Source organism: Athene cunicularia (genome assembly GCF_003259725.1).
Source record: "Athene cunicularia isolate RWA chromosome 1 unlocalized genomic scaffold, athCun1 chr1_part3, whole genome shotgun sequence".
Taxonomy (NCBI): domain Eukaryota; kingdom Metazoa; phylum Chordata; class Aves; order Strigiformes; family Strigidae; genus Athene; species Athene cunicularia.
In genome coordinates, this window is record NW_020799093.1 from 672,748 (window position 1) to 690,602 (window position 17,855).

General features: G+C 47.4%; 1 protein-coding gene across 4 annotated transcripts in view; it reads left to right on the forward strand.

The window, feature by feature from the left end:
- Positions 1–17,545, forward strand: part of BCL9 (B cell CLL/lymphoma 9) — a 31,347-nt gene extending 13,802 nt beyond the window's left edge. For 2 of the 4 annotated variants that reach the window (XM_026841229.1, XM_026841228.1), the window contains exons 2-9: positions 2,465–2,547; positions 5,507–5,813; positions 7,328–7,644; positions 8,562–8,751; positions 9,220–9,319; positions 9,753–11,982; positions 13,774–14,034; positions 15,359–16,627. In XM_026841229.1, coding sequence (XP_026697030.1) covers positions 5,761–5,813; positions 7,328–7,644; positions 8,562–8,751; positions 9,220–9,319; positions 9,753–11,982; positions 13,774–14,034; positions 15,359–16,476 — 4,269 coding nt within the window. In that variant the 5' untranslated portion in view covers positions 2,465–2,547; positions 5,507–5,760 and the 3' untranslated portion in view covers positions 16,477–16,627. Of the gene's footprint in view, positions 1–40; positions 2,548–5,506; positions 5,814–7,327; positions 7,645–8,561; positions 8,752–9,219; positions 9,320–9,752; positions 11,983–13,773; positions 14,035–15,358 lie in introns of those variants that run through there. The other 2 variants (XM_026841231.1, XM_026841230.1) reach the window with 2 other exon arrangements.
- Positions 17,546–17,855: the final 310 nt, after the last annotated feature.

Sequence of the window (17,855 nt, forward strand, 5' to 3'; positions counted from 1 at the left end):
TTCTTGCCCACTCCTGTCAAAGCTACAATCCAGGGTGCTGGCTCAGCTTGAGTTCAGAGTTACCATTTGTTTTCTGTAGCAGCAGGTCTCTAGCCTTTTTTCTTTTTCCATGCTGATTTTGGGCTCTCGCCACCCTCAGTCCAGCACAGACTGAGAGCCTCAGAAAGGCCACAGGGAAAAAAGAAATGTGCTCTTTCTTGTGCACAGAGAAAGAGGTTTCTTGCCTTTAATGCTTCATGTCACAGTAAGGCCACAAGTTTGATACTTTTATCTATTTGGTATGCCTTTATTTCATCTCTCCACATTCTCCTTCTCAAAGAGGGAGAAAAGACTGAAGTGAATCAGTGATAACTGCAGCTGTTCGTGCTGAAGCAGCCGTAATGCTGTACCCCTCCAAGTACCTGACCACTTGTCACTATCAAGCTTCTGCAGTTTAAGGTCATAAAGTAGGAATAAGCTAGTCTGGATGTCTTTTTCCCTTCTGTTTGCAATACAGTAGTGTGGTGGCAAGTTCATAGAAGTGCAGGGATGGTTCACGAATACTTGTGAGGTACTAGGGGCGGGCATTTGTGTCTTCTTAGTTGCTCTGGGGTACCTGCCTGTGTACGTGCTCTCACCCTTTTGCTCTTAATTTGCTGTGTCTTGTGCTGCCTGCAAGCTAAGACTGTGCAGGTGAGCAGCAGAGATGGTAAACTAGGGGATGGAATTACATTGCGGTAACTGTCTGGGCAGCCTTAAATGTGGATCATGGCTGAGCATTTGTGTCCCTCTTTGTGGTCCTGAGCTATGGTATGTAAGGCTGCCCTTCTCCAGTGCTTTGCCAAGTTGAACTTGAATGTTTCAAGCAATAGAGCTCCAACCGTTTGCTGTGACAGATTCTCTCCATCCTGATGTGTGCTGGGGTTCGCATGTTTTCGCTTTCAAGGGAAATGGTGATTTCTGTCCCTGCTTTGATGGAGGTGTGTCAGCACTGGCACTGGCATGGCTTAGCCTATATTGTTTCGCTGGGTGGGGGAAAGGAGAGAGAAGATATAACTGGGTAATTGGATCCAGGGATGATTGTGCTGCTGTGGTAGGTTTTACTGGATGAAGCAGCTTGTTGCGATAGGTGTTTGTTTCAGCTTCTGTCTGCAGGTGTGACTTGGCTAGATAAGGATGGTCTATCACGTTGATGATTTCATTGTTTGATTTGGCTGGACTGGGTGGAGAATGTAGCTGCATTGTTTGGGTCTGGCTTTGTAGTTTGGTTTTGTTGAAGTGGATTACATGGCAGCGCATTGCTACATTATTAAGGTGAAGCTGCAGTAGATAATAGTTGGAGAATGTTGGAGGGAAGAGAATATGCGCACAGGGTTTCACAATGCGTAACTAATTGAGCCTCCCGTGTTCCTGTTGGGAGATCTGGTCAGCAGAATGCATTGGGATTACACAGAAAACCTCTGGTAGCGATTTCAGTTTGCATTCGTACTTTGGCTGCAAGGCGGTCCATGCTGCGTAAATAGCTGAGAGTGCTCTGAGAGACCACGCTGGCCCTGACAGTGTGAATGTTGTCTGGATTCATACTGTTCTTACAGCCTCTCCAGTTTTCACAGTGGGTGAGGGAGAAACTGGCAGATAGCTGCTCTATCTTTCTTTACTGACCTCAAATTTATCATTAAGCCATTCCTCAGAGTCCATGTTTCCTTGTATTACTGAACTTTCAGGCATTTAAACTTGCTTTAACATGTAAGTGAACATTCATTGTTGCAGGATTGTCTCCATTACTGAAAGTGTGGCTGGTTGGTTTCTGGGCCATGAACTCTTTTGGCCTTGTAGGAAATAACCATAGTGCAAGGTGGGGCCAACTCCTCTATCTTGAGCAAACTTACAGTATGTCTGACGCGGGAAGGTTTGCAGTTGGATTCCCTTCTCTTTGTACTGTAGCACAGTGATGTGAGGTAGGAGCTGCCAGAACAGTAGATAGGGCTTCTTCCTTCTAAAACCTGCCTGGTTTTCCCCTTAGATGTGATTGCCTGGCTTTACCTGATGCTTGATGTTTTTATTTGTACGTTGTCTGGCTGTGGAGGAGGTTGTGTATACAAAGGACAGGGGTTTGGCAGAAGTTGCTGAGCACATAGTGAGGGGAAGGTGAGCTTTTGAAGAGAGATGGGTGCAGAGAAGGGGAGGTAACATGTCTGAGCTTTGTGCCAGCTTCTGTAAGCACAGATGAGCTCATGGGAATCCAGCTAGCTCAGATGTGGGAGTGCTAAAGCAGGTCCGACCTATTTCCCCTCCATGTGCAGCACACATAGTCAAACTCTTCCAGTCTGATGGTAGCTTCTTTGGTGCTGACAAATCTTGCCAGTTTGAGCAGAGGCTTCCTCTTGTCAGTGGTTCAGAGCAAGTTTTGATTCCTCTGCTTCTGTGGCTTGATGCTTGGCTGTGCATTCTTGTTGGTGAAATTCTTCCTCACTTCTTTTTCCAGGTGATCTTTTCTTGTGAGACGAGTGGTTTGCAACTTATGGCTTCCACAATGAGTACTGCTGTATCGTGACACCAGGGGTCTTGGTAAGCTACTTGTTGGAAAGGTGAGGACCTATCATCTCCATAAATATGGGCGTGTCTCCTTTGTCTCTGCAATTGAGGTTTGAAGCCATTTTAAGCCATCCAAAATGTAAGCTGCAACCAAGTGGGGTGAGGCTACTTTTCACCTGTTCTCACCTCCTCCTTTGAGTTTGCAGTGGCACTGATGTGGTTACATGATCAGCCAGAATCAGGTGACTAATCCAGCTGAATAGAGATTTCTGGTGTTTCCCTTGGATTAGCTCCCATTCAGATCTTTCCCTGATGTGGTCAGGAGAGAGGTGGTGAGAATGAGTAGCCAGTTGAACCATCCCTTTTCCCTGCAGCTGTTGCCTGGCATACCTTAAAGCAATCCTGAAAATACAGCCTTGGATGTAGCTTGCCAAAATGTTTTGAAAAGTGGCTTGACCATTCACTGTCATTGACCCTACCTCTAATTTTAGAGCAACGATAAAGTCTTTTCTGTGGCAGGCAGACTCCAGCTGCAAAAATACATTTCTCTAGAGCTTTTCCATTATTGAACCCTAGATTCCCGCACATACATACGTTAGAAGTGCATTTAGAAAAATCATGAGGCATTCCATTTCACATTATAAAAGATGGTACGTTCCCAGTGTGCAGAAATGAGAAGTGAGGAGGTTGAGTTGCTGTTGTTCCACCAATGAATATATTGATGTGTCCTTTATAGCTCTCTCTGGTAAGAAGAAATTTAAACTGAGATTGGAAAATACAGTTCCCTTGTAGAGCGCATCAATTCCAATAGATGGAAGATACATGTATATAGGGTAATAAAAAAATAGGGTTAAAAAAAATTGGAGGGTTTTTTTCCCCACAACAGAGCACTTGAAAGTTTTGTGATGTTGGAATGCTGTGCAGCCATTCTGATCCTGATTCTGTTCTTCATGTTTTCTCATTGAACTCTGCAAGCCTGGGAGTCTGAGAAAATTCTCATCTTTATAGTAAAAGGTAACATGATAATGCATAAATATTAAAAGTGGAAAAGAAGAGGATGATACAACTAGAATAGTTAAGTTCATCACACAGACATCTATGCCATGCTTTTAGCATTGAGCTCTGCTTACTTTAATGCTATTTTTCCTCCTTTCTTTTTTACCTGAAGTTCAGCATATTTTCAGTCATACTGAAAAGTCATGCTGACTTTTACAGATGCATAAATCTCCTTTGAAAAGTGGAATTGGGTGCTGTTGTTAATGTTATGGTTTTGTTGTCAAAACAGCCAAATTTGCATGCAAAGATGGCACAATTTAGATGCTTGTGAAGATGTTCTTTCTTGACTTTAATGTGTCTATATAGCACCAGCTCCAATTACAACATGATAGTAGTAACTATATTAATAGAGTAACTCCAACATTGTTCTCAAAATCAGTGTGATAACCAGCTGATACCCCCAGAGAAGCGTGTGGCTCAGACTAGAGTTCATGTGATTGTGCCTAATAGGAGGCGTTAAAAATGAGACCTTTATTGCAGAAACATTCCCTACATTAATGGGTTTATGCAACACAGTGGAGGTGAGAGTAGGGAGCAGGATGATTTCTCTGGCTCGTGAAGGAGGCATGTGGTAGGGAGGAGAATTTTGGGAGATGATGCAGAGCTTCATGGAACAACTGCAGTGTACAGCAGTGCAAAGTCACTAAAAAGTGTAATGGCACAACCTCATAACAAGATAAATTTTGGGAACTGGAAAACCGTGGTGCTCAATACTACAAGTTGTGATAACTCTCCTTGGCCACAGGTGGTCATATAGTGCCCATGTTTCTTAATCCTGTGGTGTCATCATGTAAGCAAACCAATTTTTGTTTTCTAAATGCAGTTTGAACAGAGTTTCTTCATAAAATTCAAGACACTCCCAGTCCAGTGAGATTTATTTTTGTTTCATTTGATATACACAGGAAGAAACTGCTTCTTTGTTGCTGAGAAGGAATACTGGGAATATTTACATTTGAATAATATTTAACTAGCAATGCTTAATACATTAACAATAAATCTTGGTTAGATTCTAAATTAAGTGGATTTGCATCTGAGTAGGTGAGATGAACAGGAGAGATTTTGTTGAAACATAAACAAGACAGAAATTTGTTCCAAAATAATTTAGCCCAAAGGATATAAACAGTAATGTTCGATAAGTTTCCTCCTCCAGAAACAGTTTCATGTGCCTTATTGCCTGCATCATTCATATTGTTTCTTAGGAAAAAAATCTGAAAAAGATCTCTATTTAAAAAAAAAAAAAAAAAGTGCTTTTTTAAAAAAAAAATCTCAATAGTCTGTATAGTGTTGCTGGGCAAATTTAGAGGGGTAGTAGTCTAGTGATCTTTTGGCCTTTCAAATAGATACAATGAGTGACTAACCTCTGGTATTTTCAGAGTAATCACAGCATAGCTGGTTGCTTACAGGTGATCAGGAAGGCATTTTATTTTATTTTCTTCCCTTTGTGTAACCCTTAGCACACATCACTGAACATGTGTCTAGTTGTATTGGACCAAGGAGACAGAAAAGATTTGAGCAGAGTTTGTGTTCTTAAGAAATATCAGATTATGGCCATTCACAGGGGAATTCTGGATAGCTAAGTCACGCTGGGCATTTGTAGTTTTGGCTTCCTACTGACTTTCTGTGAGGTGTCTTCAAGTTGAGCACAGATGCGGAATCAAAGTGTCCAGATGCGAGGCACTTCCCTGTTTTGTTGACTCCAGGGTGATTTGCTTTGGATGAAGGAAAGATGGCTTCACTGCCTGTAAACTGAATGGCCAGCCAGGGCTGCCTCTGGTTTGAAATACACGGGTGTACTGAGCTGTCTGAAAGCAGCTCTTCTCCTGTGTCTTCTCAGCAATGGGGGAAGAATTGTCATTTACTGCTTCACACCAGACACATCTGCTTGGGAAGTCCCTTACTGGTTTTCTGTTCTCTTCTTGTGGGTTGGTTTTAACAGTGTGTCCTGGAGATGCGAGACTTCCCCTGGGCAGCTGGAGGCACGCGTCTAGAGAATGCTGGAGCTGCAGGAGGGGAGCGCCCAGTGCAAAACCAGAGAGGAGCAAGGAGAAAAAAGGCAAGCAGGCAGCCAGCATTGAGAGAAGCGGGTGGCAGAAAGTGCTTCAACGCTGCCTCTGGCGGCACGCTCCCCAGAGGAACTTGACAAGAGCCCATCTGCGTGCGTGTGAGACTGTGAGCTCAGGATTTCTGTCAATGCATTCCAGTAACCCCAAAGTGAGGAACTCCCCGTCAGGTAACACACAGAGGTAAGAAGAGCCTGCAGTCAGCTGCTCTGGACTGGTGCATGATCCTGTCCTTGCTCTGCTGCAGGATTAGCCAAGGACTGGTGCATGTGACTTACTGTTCCTCCCTTGTGCTCCCATCGGACCTGCCGAGTACCTGAGCACTGGCTGCCCGGTGCTGATGATCCTCCCCATTTGCTAGGTTCAGGAGGAGCTGAAAGCTGTAAAATCATGAGGTGCAGATTCTCCACTCCTCATGGCCTCCTCCCTTCCATCAGGTGGCGGAAGAGGCTGTAGGAGAGTAAACACGCTGTTTCTGTCAGTTTATTTTTACTTCCCCCTCTTCTAATTATATGTTTCCCTGAGAGATAGTTGGGCAGCAGAAGGTCTCTCTGTGCTTTCACACAAAATGCTTCTTCCATATTATTGGCCTGAACAGACTGGAGAGCTGATCAGCTGTACACTGAGATCCTCTGCGTCATTCACCTGCCAGTGCAGCAGGTCAACATCTCTCCTCTGCTGATATGGAAGGAGAAAAATATGGAAGTGAAGCGGTGTCGAGGGACTCAGAATGGTCTGATTGACAGCATTCTCAAGTTTGATTATTTACTCCTAGAGGTCATCATGCAGAGGTAATGCCTCTGAGTCAGATGAGCAGTGTCCAAAGGAGGAAGCGGGTTGTGAGAGTCCCGCAGTGAGGATGATAGCAAGTGCTGCCTGTTGGAAGTGGTAATGATGATGGGAAAACACAGTGCAGAAGATCTGATAGCAATGGAGTAACTGTAGGGTGAGGAGGAAGGAGTGGCTAATACCTCTGTAAAACCCAGAGGAGCAAAATATTTTTAGGATGCAATTTTCTGAATGGAAAAGGGAAGGTAAGACTGGATCTCCTCTGACAAATTCAAGAAGCTTCATCTGCCCCGTTTTGCAGGAGTGTGCAGGGAGATGGTATCCTTCTCTTTCCTTATTCAGAGGCAGGTTGTAGCTGGTTTAATTGTTTTCACGGTCAGAGGTTTGTGTTTTCCTGGCAGCTCGCCCCAATGTATGATGAATGCTGCAGTAATGCTGGGTTTTCCTTGTGCTCCCTGTAGAACTGGATAGGGAGGTGCAAGGGGTGCAGCATATAGTTGTGGTCCAGGAGAGTAGTGAGGTGAACTTTATTGTGCCTTGTTTGTTTACTTTGAGCTGGTCTTGGTGTGAGGCTCTTCTCTGTGCACATAGAAACCGTTGTCTTTATTGACAGAAGCCCCAGAGGTAGGTCCTCATGTGACAGCAGTTCCTGGGATCTGGCAGATCTGTAGCTTGCCCTGGTGCCTTCTTGAGCAATGAGATCCCATCTTGGATAATAACCCTTTCAGGGCATGTTCAAAAAAGCACCTGCATGACTCTAAGCTTGCAGGCATTTTTTATTTGTCAGCAATTGTCTTAGCTTGCAAAGGTGGCAGTGGTTGTTTCTGCTTCTCTCTAATCTGTTCCTACAGGGTTGAATGAATCCATGGTGTGATTTGTCACCTTTCCTTTCTTTGCTCTGTCCCCAGTAGCCCCAAATCAAAGCAGGAGGTGATGGTCCGTCCCCCTACAGTGATGTCCCCGTCTGGCAACCCCCAGCTGGATTCCAAATTTTCCAACCAGGGCAAACAAGGGGGCTCCACCAGCCAATCCCAGCCCTCTCCCTGTGACCCCAAAAGTGGAGGTCACCCCCCCAAAGTGCTCCCTGGCCCAGGTGGGAGCATGGGGCTGAAGAATGGGGCTGGAAATGGTGCCAAGGGCAAGGGGAAGAGAGAGAGGAGCATTTCGGCAGACTCCTTTGAACAGAGGGAAGCTGGGACTCCTAATGACGACCCTGAAATCAAAGGTATGTTTCCTAGGATTTGTGCGCAAATGCAGACAATTAGTCTGAGTCCTCTGAGATGGAGAATTGCTATGCAAGTGTTAGCGAAACATTTATTTGTCTGGAGTTCTGTAAATTGCAACCAACAAAGTCTAAAGGTCTTGAGAGCAGGCGAAGAGGAGTGATTGTCATAGCTGGCATCAGTAAATGTCCCGTTCACGCTCAGTTAAAGCACAGACCTGACTCTGGTGGGAAAGTTCCTTTGTAACTCTGAAACTCCCCCAGAGGATTTGAAAGTACAAATGCAACCTGTTGGTTTCCTTCTGGCCTTTGGCCTTTCAGGAACTGTTCTGTTGTAACTGGGGTTTTGAACAATATGCAAGCCTGTTTTGTCAACACAGATACATAACGCGTAGCACTCTGACTGGTAACACAAGCCAGAGAGTTAGGATTTCTGTGTTCTGTTCCCGGCTCCAACATTGCCTCTGTGAGGTAGTGTAAAAACAAGACTAGATGTGCAGTTGTCTGTCTTTCTTTTGATGTCCGTTTGCTAGGTCAGCCTGGCTATAAGGTGTCTGAAGGAAAAAAAAAGTAAAGCTTTGCACAGAGCGTTCTCCCTGGGCTCAGACATTTATATTTGTTCATTTTAGTATGTAGTTTTCCTGCTATTCTGTGTGGCTGTTAGAGCATTCAAAGGGATTAGCTCTGGGAACTGCCACTTGCCTTGGAAAGGGACAAGATGAGCTTTCTTCCAGTGATACCTGAAGGGGCAGCATGGCCTTAGAGGGAAGATGCATGGTGTAATAGAATTGCCTTTAGTGGTGCTTGAGGGAGATGCAGGAAATTTCAGAGGAGGAAGAACCCTGATATGTTTCCAGAAATGGTTTCCAAAGCATTCCCAAGGTAGTGATTCCCCTCTTTTCCTCTTTTTCCCCTTCCAGACTGCAATTCTGCTGATCATGTGAAGTCCCAGGAGTCTCAGCACACACCACACTCCATGACTCCTTCAAGTGCTTCAGCCCCAAGGTCTTCCACACCTTCCCATGGCCTGACTGCCGCTTTGGAGCCAGCAAGTGGGCAGAAGACTCCATCCAAAGTGGTTTACGTCTTTTCTACTGAGATGGCCAACAAGTAAGTAGGTAGATGCTTGAATGTCTTCAGGGAGCAGGGCTTCTATTTGTGCTCCCTTTTTAGGAGATTCTCAAGCGTGTTCTTGTAGCAGAAGGTCGTTACTTGTTTAGGGGATGCTGCAGGGGCTGGAATGGAGAATGTCACTACCTCTTGCCCTCTGAGAAATGATTTTTTTTTTTTTTATTCCTCCGAGGTGTGGGTTTTGGTTTTTTTGGCAAATGCTGCTTGATATTGTTTTGCAATCCATGCTGTGAGTAGCAGCCAAGATGGCTTAAACTGAGACATGAACCCTGAATACTGATGAGTTTGTAGATGTAAGCATTTTTCTCTTGCTACTCGTCTAGAGTGAAATATGTGTGGTTAAGTCTTTCTCCCTTCTGCCAGCTGAAGGGTAGAAGGGAGGACGGTTAAGAAAAATTGATTTTTAGCTTCAGTTGGATATGTGCATCTATCTGTCTGTCTTTACAGGGCTGCAGAAGCTGTGCTGAAGGGACAGGTGGAAACCATTGTGTCCTTTCATATCCAGAACATCTCAAACAGCAAGGCGGAACGAAACACTGTACCCTTGGTAGGGAATACCTGCATGTGGGTGGGAAGGGAAATGGTAAATGTGCTTGTGTGTGCATGATTCAGAGAGATGGGTGATTATTTACACTCTGAAATAAGTTTTAGGGTGGAAGAGAGAGTTGTTCTAGCCTTCTGCAAATAAATGTCTTGGATCATCTGAAGAAGAGCTTGAGTCTTGCAATACTTGGGTAGTGTATTTCCAACTCATTGCTCATGCAGAGCTAGCACAGAAGCAAGGGATACCTGCTATAATGTTTTAGAGAAATAAATAGGGTTCTGCATGGCCAAGATGCTGCTCTCTAATCTGCACGAAGGCTATCCTTTCTTGCAAAGTGTGGGCTGGTGGGGTTGAGACATGGCATTTCGTTTGCACCACCACTTATGTGACATGGCTGTAAGAAGAGCGAGTGACAGCATGTGGCTTTCTCTTGCAGAACCCCCAGATCACTGCACTTCGGACTGAACCCAAGCCCCTGCCGCAGCCCCAGCCCCCCGCTGCCCAGGACCAGAACCCTCCCCAGAACGCCAAAATGCAGCCGACTCCACCCGTGTCAGCGCCGGTATCCAAATCCACTGGTCCCCCATGTCCCATAGATCAGGACAGCCCCAGTGTGGAAAGCAAAGTGATGTCTGTGGGCAGCCCTGCCAACTCTACCCCGTTGCAGACGGAAGGATTTGGGCAGAGTTCGACCCCCAATAATCGAGCAGTTAGCCCAGTTTCCCAAGGTAGCAATAGCTCTGCTGCAGACCCCAAAGGTCCTCCCCAGCAGGTGTCTGGTGGGGACCCATCCAGTTTGGGCGAGAATCCAGATGGACTGTCACAGGAGCAGCTGGAGCATCGAGAGCGCTCGTTGCAGACCCTGAGAGACATACAGCGCATGCTCTTCCCTGATGAGAAGGAGTTTGCGGGAGGGCAAAGTGGGGGGCCACCCCCAAATGCTGGGGTGTTGGATGGTCCCCAAAAGAAACCCGAAGGGCCAATACAGGCCATGATGGCTCAATCCCAAAGTTTAGGCAAAGGGTCAGGGTCTCGGACAGATGGAGGGGCTCCGTTTGGCCCTCAAGGACACAGGGACATGCCTTTTTCCCCAGATGAAATGGGGCCGCCACCAATGAACTCCCAGTCAGGACCCATAGGCCCAGACCACCTTGACCACATGACTCCTGAGCAGGTGGCCTGGCTCAAGCTGCAACAGGAGTTTTATGAGGAGAAGAGAAGAAAGCAAGAGCAGGTGGTTGTGCAGCAGTGTTCCCTGCAGGACATGATGGTCCATCAGCACGGGCCTCGCGGGGTAGTCCGAGGTCCTCCCCCTCCCTATCAGATGACCCCTGGGGAGGGCTGGGCACCTGGGGGTCCAGAGCCTTTCCCTGAAGGCATGAACATGTCGCACTCTCTGCCCCCCAGGGGCATGGCCCCTCATCCCAACGTGCCTGGGAGCCAGATGCGCCTGCCTGGTTTTGCAGGAATGATGAACCCTGACATGGAAGGCCCCAGTGTCCCAAATCCCGCCTCCCGGCCTGGGCTTTCGGGAGTTAGTTGGCCAGATGACGTGCCAAAAATCCCAGATGGCCGAAACTTCCCTCCTGGCCAGGGTGTCTTCAGCGGCCCTGGCCGAGGGGAGCGGTTCCCCAATCCGCAGGGCCTGCCCGAAGAGCTCTATCAGCAGCAGCTGGCTGAGAAACAGATGGGCCTCCCTCCTGGCCTGAACATGGAAGGCATCAGGCCTGGCATGGAGATAAACAGAATGATGCCCTCCCAGAGACACATGGAGCCTGGGAACAACCCCATCTTCCCTCGCATGCCCGTGGAAGGGCCGATGAGCCCCTCCAGGGGGGACTTTCCAAAAGGAATACCCCCACAAATGGCCTCTAGCAGGGAGCTGGAGTTTGGGATGGGCCCCGGCAGCATGAAGGGGGACATGGGCCTGAATGTCAGCATGGGCTCCAACCCACCCCTGGTCCCTCAGAAGCTGAGGGAGGCAGGAGTCGGGCCGGAAGAGATGATGAAATTGCGCCCTGGCGTTTCGGAGATGCTCTCATCTCAGCAGAAAATGGTGCCGCTGCCATTTGGGGAGCACCCACAGCAGGAGTATGGCATGGGTCCCAGGCCTTTCCTTCCCATGTCTCAGGGCCCAGGAGTCGGTCTCCGAAATCTCAGAGAACAGATTGGGCCTGACCAAAGGACTAACAACCGGCTCAGCCACATGCCGCCACTACCTCTCAATCCCACCAGTAACCCTAATAGCCTCAACACTGCTCCCCCTGCGCAGCGCAGCCTCGGCCGCAAGCCCTTGGATATCTCTGCAGCCGGTCAGGTGCATTCACCAGGAATCAACCCCCTGAAGTCCCCCACGATGCGCCAGGTCCAGTCTCCCATGATGGGGTCTCCCTCTGGGAACCTCAAGTCCCCTCAGACACCCTCCCAGCTGGCAGGAATGCTTGCGGGCCCCACTGCTGCAGCTGCTGCTGCCTCTATTAAGTCCCCCCCTGTTTTGGGGTCTGCTGCTGCTTCTCCTGTCCACCTCAAGTCTCCGTCTCTCCCTGCACCTTCTCCCGGATGGACTTCATCTCCAAAGCCTCCTTTGCAGAGCCCTGGGATTCCCCCGAACCACAAGGCATCTCTCACCATGTCTTCTCCAGCCATGCTGGGGAACGTGGAGTCGGGTGAGTGCTGAGTCTGCTAGCCAGATTTGGCTCTTTGGTTCACCTCGGGTTACCCCAAGGTGTGCAGCAAGGGGAGGGAGGGGGTTGCTTGCGGGGTGGCAGAAGCTACAAGGCACTTTGCCTGATTGAAAGAGTCTGTGCTGAAGGTCTGGTGGGTGGCTATGTGAGTGGAGTGCAAGCACATTTCCTCCTAGCGTTGTTTTTGTGGGTTTGCACCATGCCTCCCGTGTGTCAGGGGGAGGGCTGGTCACTCGGAGGATATGAAAGTGAGGGGGGGGTCAAGAGGTGGGAAAAGATGCAGAGTATTGAGGGGAGAGATCTCCTTGGAGGGGTTTTTGCCTTTTCTGCCATGGCTCCTGGTGATCGTAGCTTTGTGGAGATCATCTGGCTTTTGTTACAAAAATGATAAAGATAAAAGGTGCCTACAGAAACATGCTGAGCATAGTTAGCCAGTCGTGCATCTAGGTATGGTTAGTGCTTTCTAGGTTTACCGCCACAGGCAGGGAGCTGTGCTAACATTTGTTCAGGCTTCAACCATTTTGGAGAGAGCTAAACACCGCTGGGTAGTGTGTTGGAGCCGTGTCATGCCCTGCACCTCGGGGCGCAGGTGCTGGCACTACCCTGTCTGCTCCTGAACAGCTCTGGGCCTCTGTCCCCTCCTTCCCGCTTTCAAACCCTCCCAGAGCTCAGCGGTCCGGGCTCCCTGCCTGGAGCGGAGCCGTTGGCCCACGTTGCCCTCTAGTGCCGCTGCTGGTAACGGCGGCGGTGGCCGGGGAGTGCCTGCCACGTCTAGGAGGGTGACCCTGTAACCCCTCGCAGCTGTGCTCGGGAAGGGGGAGCCTGGATGTTTGTGTCCTTCGAGGCTGCTGAGGCCCTGCCGGACCTGAGCCCCAGCGCCTACAAGTCAGAACCAAGTGCTTTATGCTGTGCCTAACATTGTCCTTAACGAATGCTTTTACATGCAGCTCTTCTAATGCATGAATGTTTTGGCGTTGCTGGATTTTTGTATTCTCTGTTCTCCTTTCTCTGGAGAGGGGGCGCTGAGGAATGTGCAGTGAATTTTCAGAGATAGTACAACTTCAGTTTAGCATCTTTCCTTCACATGTGGTCTGGGCGTCATGAAATTCACCAGTGAACAACAAAAGACACTGGAAGTGCAGTCAAGTTATTTCTAGTTTTGGGAGAGCAAAGGGTATTATTAAGCTAACAGTGCAGAGAAGGCTTCTTTAACTGGAATGAGCAGTAAATGCATGTTTATAAAACCTGAAATGAAACAAACAGGGATCAGCTGCTGATGATCCAGCTTGTCATAAATGTGCTTGCATGTCTCTGCAATAATACCTGTTACAGCTTCCATTGTGCTGCCTATGTTTGCCTTCTAAAGAAAAAGGGAAGAGAGTTGCAATTGATATTGGCGGGTGCAGGACTATAGATTTTGACTTTTATGGCCAGACCTGGTACAGGTCTGTGTTCAGTGTGTATGGAAGTTGAACAGTAGATTTTTCAGACTTCCCTGATAGTTCTTCATGTGGATTTGTAGAGGCTCAAGATAGTTCCAGTAGAAGTGCAGAATCCAGGATAATGCATGCTAACCATCTTGAACCAATAGACTTAGTTTTCTGGTTACCTTTCACAGGCATTGACTGCATTAGTCAGATGGTCTCTTGCACAAAAAAGGATTTCTAGTGTTTGAGATTTCTTGGAGAAGAGGGTGGGAATTAAGGAAAAAATGGTAAGAAGAAAAAATTTAAAATATTTTTCTTTCTCTTGTTTTCTTCTTTTTTACCTAAGGTGGTCCACCTCCTTCCACAGTCAGCCAGTCTGCTCCTGTGACTCTCCCTGGAAATCTTCCCTCTAGCAGTCCTTACACAATGCCTCCAGAGCCGACCCTCTCCCAGAATCCCCTCTCCATTATGATGTCCCGGATGTCTAAATTTGCCATGCCCAGCTCTACACCGCTCTATCATGATGCCATCAAAACTGTGGCCAGCTCGGATGATGACTCCCCTCCAGCACGCTCTCCAAACTTGCCACCTATGAACAGCGTACCAGGTAAGAAACTCAAAGGAACGTAAACCCAAGCTATCAGGCAATATGGTGAGGGTGATTTTTATACAAGCTTCATCAAATGAAGATGGTGAGAGGGAAAACCTTGAAGAATATATAGCCATGGGTTGTTTTTGAGGAAGGCAGTTGCAATTCTCTGAAGTGAGGAGACAGAAATTCTCCTTGCAACTAGTTTTTTCTGTCTGGAAAGTGTCTGTTCTTCAGAAAGTGTTTAATCGGGAAAACCCTTATGTTCCACTCAGATATTAGAATTGGAATTAGTTGTGTGAGTGAAGGCTGCTCATGGGAATAAGGGTCAGATCTACAACGTGTTATCCAGAGAAAACCATTCTTCCCCTGTCTTAAGGCGGTGTCATAGAAGCTTCACAGGTTTTTTTTTTGGACACTGAATCATCTGGTCTTCTCCTGGGTTTTGTGGATTGCCTTTGTTACAGAAGAGAATGTTAAGAGTGCTTTCTCAAAACATATATCTTTTCGTGTAGGAAATGTGTAATGGCTAATGGCAGGTGGCCTCTGCTGGAACTGAGGGAAACTGTCCTGGTCCCTACCTGAGAGTTAAAGTAAATTAAAACATTTTCCTTTGGGACTGTCTTGTGGGTGAGCATGTTGATACAAGAAATCCAATCCCTACTGATAGTTGAATGTTTGTGGGTATGTATTTAGTGTGAAAGTAGGCTGTAGCTCCTCCACCCAATTGAATTAACATAGTTGAAAGAGAGGGTGAGTGGATGTTTCATGAGAGTGGCAACCAGTAATGAATTCCTGATGAGTTTACCTGTAGCTTTGCTGTCCTCGTCGCACAGTAATGTTTGGAGTGGCTGAATATACCTGGGGAAGCTGGCTAATTGAGTAAGTTCATTAACCTCATTGATGGCCTCCTCCTACTCTTACGAGGGCTACCTGATTTATCACATGAGTTTTGAAAGGAGATTCAGTCACTTCCCAGTGGACAAGCGTCCATATGCTGATAATCTGTCACAGACATGTTTGTTACTGCCTGCGTTATCTAGACTGCCAGGAAAGTAGTAAAGGTGTGGATTGGATTGAGATCCTGCTTACAGAGCAGCCTTTAGTCACTCTTTGATAGGGCAGGGACAAGCTTAGGGAGGCAGCGGTGTAGGTGGCATCAATTTTCTGGTTAAAATAACATTTTCCAGGGCCACTACTGATGTTTTTTTACTAGCACTGATTTGTGTGTGTGTGTGTGTGTGTGTGTGTGTGAACTTGGTAGCCTTGCAGAAAGCTCTCTAATAGCTTTATTGATTACTATTGGCTGTCATCTAAATGTGATTCCTTATTTCTTCCCTAGGAATGGGCATTAATTCTCAGAATCCTCGAATTTCAGGTCCAAACCCAGTGGGTCCAATGCCAACCCTTAGCCCAATGGGAATGACCCAGCCTCTTTCCCATAACAACCAGATGCCCTCTCCAAATGCTATGGGACCCAATATACCTCCTCATGGGGTCCCTGTGGGACCCGGCCTGATGTCACACAACCCAATGATGGGGCACAGTTCCCAGGAGTCTCCAATGGTACCTCAAGGACGCCTGGGCTTCCCACAGGGGTTCCCTCCCGTACAGTCCCCTCCACAGCAGGTGCCATTTCCACACAACGGGCCCAGCGGTGGACAAGGCAACTTCCCAGCGGGAATGGGCTTCCACGGAGAAGGACCCCTGGGGCGTCCTACCAACCTGCCCCAAAGTTCAACAGATCCAGCACTTTGCAAGACTGGAGGCCCTGGCGGTCCAGACTCCTTCACTGTTCTTGGAAACAATATGCCTTCAGTTTTCACTGATCCAGAGCTGCAGGAGGTGATCCGCCCTGGAGCCACGGGAATACCAGAGTTTGACCTGTCCAGGATTATCCCGTCAGAGAAGCCCAGCCAGACACTACAGTATTTCCCTCGTGGGGAGGTGCCAGGCCGCAAGCAGCCACAGGGTCCTGGGCCTGGGTTCTCCCACATGCAGGGGATGATAGGAGAGCAGACCCCAAGGATGGGACTAACGTTGCCTGGCATGGGGGGCCCTGGGCCAGTGGGAACTCCAGATATCCCTCTTGGGACGGCTCCGTCCATGCCAGGTCATAACCCGATGAGACCGCCTGCCTTTCTGCAGCAAGGCATGATGGGGCCGCACCATCGCATGATGTCACCAGCACAAACGGCGATGCCTGGCCAGCCCGCGCTCATGAGTAACCCCGTGGCCGCTGTGGGCATGATCCCAGGCAAGGACCGAGCCCCTGCAGGGCTGTACAGCCACCCGGGCCCTGTAGGGTCACCTGGTATGATGATGTCAATGCAGGGCATGATGGGACCCCAACAAAACATCATGATTCCCCCCCAGATGAGGCCCCGAGGTATGGCTGCTGACGTTGGCATGGGAGGATTTAGCCAAGGCCCTGGAAACCCAGGGAACATGATGTTTTAAGCTGCTACCATAAGACTGGATGTTCTGATCCTTGTCAAGATGAGATTCCAAGTCCTGAGGGCTTTTTTGGGAGCTTCAGGAGTACAGTTTGGCCATGCAATAGGTGAAAAGAGACCAGAGGATGCTTTGGGAAATCTCGAATGTATGGAATTACCTGAAAAAAAAAATTATTCATTTTAACAGGTTGTTTTTTTTTTTAAGATTTATTTTTTAAAAATTATTTTTGTGGACTTGGGTATCCCGTGACGGCACCTGCTTTGAGAATCTGTAGCTGTATTTTGAGAATTGCCATTTGTCACAAGTTGCACCATTCTCTGTATGTTTACGTCCTTCGGACTGGCTTCTCCCAGGACTCTTGGTTATTTTTGGGTTTTTTTGTGTACTGTACTATATTGTAAAAGGGATTTTAGCAGAGACTTTAGTCTTTGGGGTGAGAGGAGAATGGGATTCTAGGCTGTTTACTTTAGGTGGAGAATCCATCTTCAGAACTTCGGACTATTTTCCTTCAACTCCAATGTATAGAAAAACCAAACTACGACCTCAGAGCAGAGTATTAATGAAAAGCACAAAAAGGAACTTAAGTTCAGTGAGGGGAATCTTTTAAAAGAAATAAATAGTAAGTTAAGGACATATTTTTCAAATTATGGCGTGCTGTCCAGCACCTTCTGTCTCTCCCTCCCACTCTTTATTAAATAGGCTTCTCTCTCTCTCCGTCCCCCTTCTGTCTACTCCTATGGCAGCTGCAATACATTGTGTTATTTTGGGGAGTAAATCTAGGAGAGCCTCTCCTCACGTGGGGACTCTTCCCACTTTTAGGAAGGGGCTGGACTTAGACACTGTTACATCCTACAGTAGTCTCTCTCACTGTTTCCTATTCTCCTTTTCTTAGAAACCCCAAGTGATTTTATTAATGTGGGAGTGGAACAGACACTAAAAGTTATCCAGGATTTTTTTTGTGGTTATTTTTTTTCCTCCCCAGCGTAAAACGTTCTGTGTAACCTCCATTAAATTTGGTACAAAACCACTCGCCAGGGCTGTGGTGTCAGAAAAATAAAATATATTGTTTCTTACAAAACTGAACTGTCTTCTTTATCCGGTCCAGTTGTTTCTGTGTACATCAGACAGCTGGCCAGATGACTGTTTGATCTTTCTTATGATCACAGCCAGTCTAGAGGCCAGGTGGGGTAAACTTTGGCAGCTCCTAAAAGTCCAGTCTGTGTTCAGCTGCGTGTTACTTGCAAGGCACTTCTGTTCACTTAATCCTGAACTTGTTTTTCCTCTGAGTGAGGTCTTATTTCAGAATGCCTTAGGGACAATAGTTAGTCTTTCTTCCTCAATTTGTTGAGGGTCAAGGAATAGATGAATCTTGTTGTCTCCAT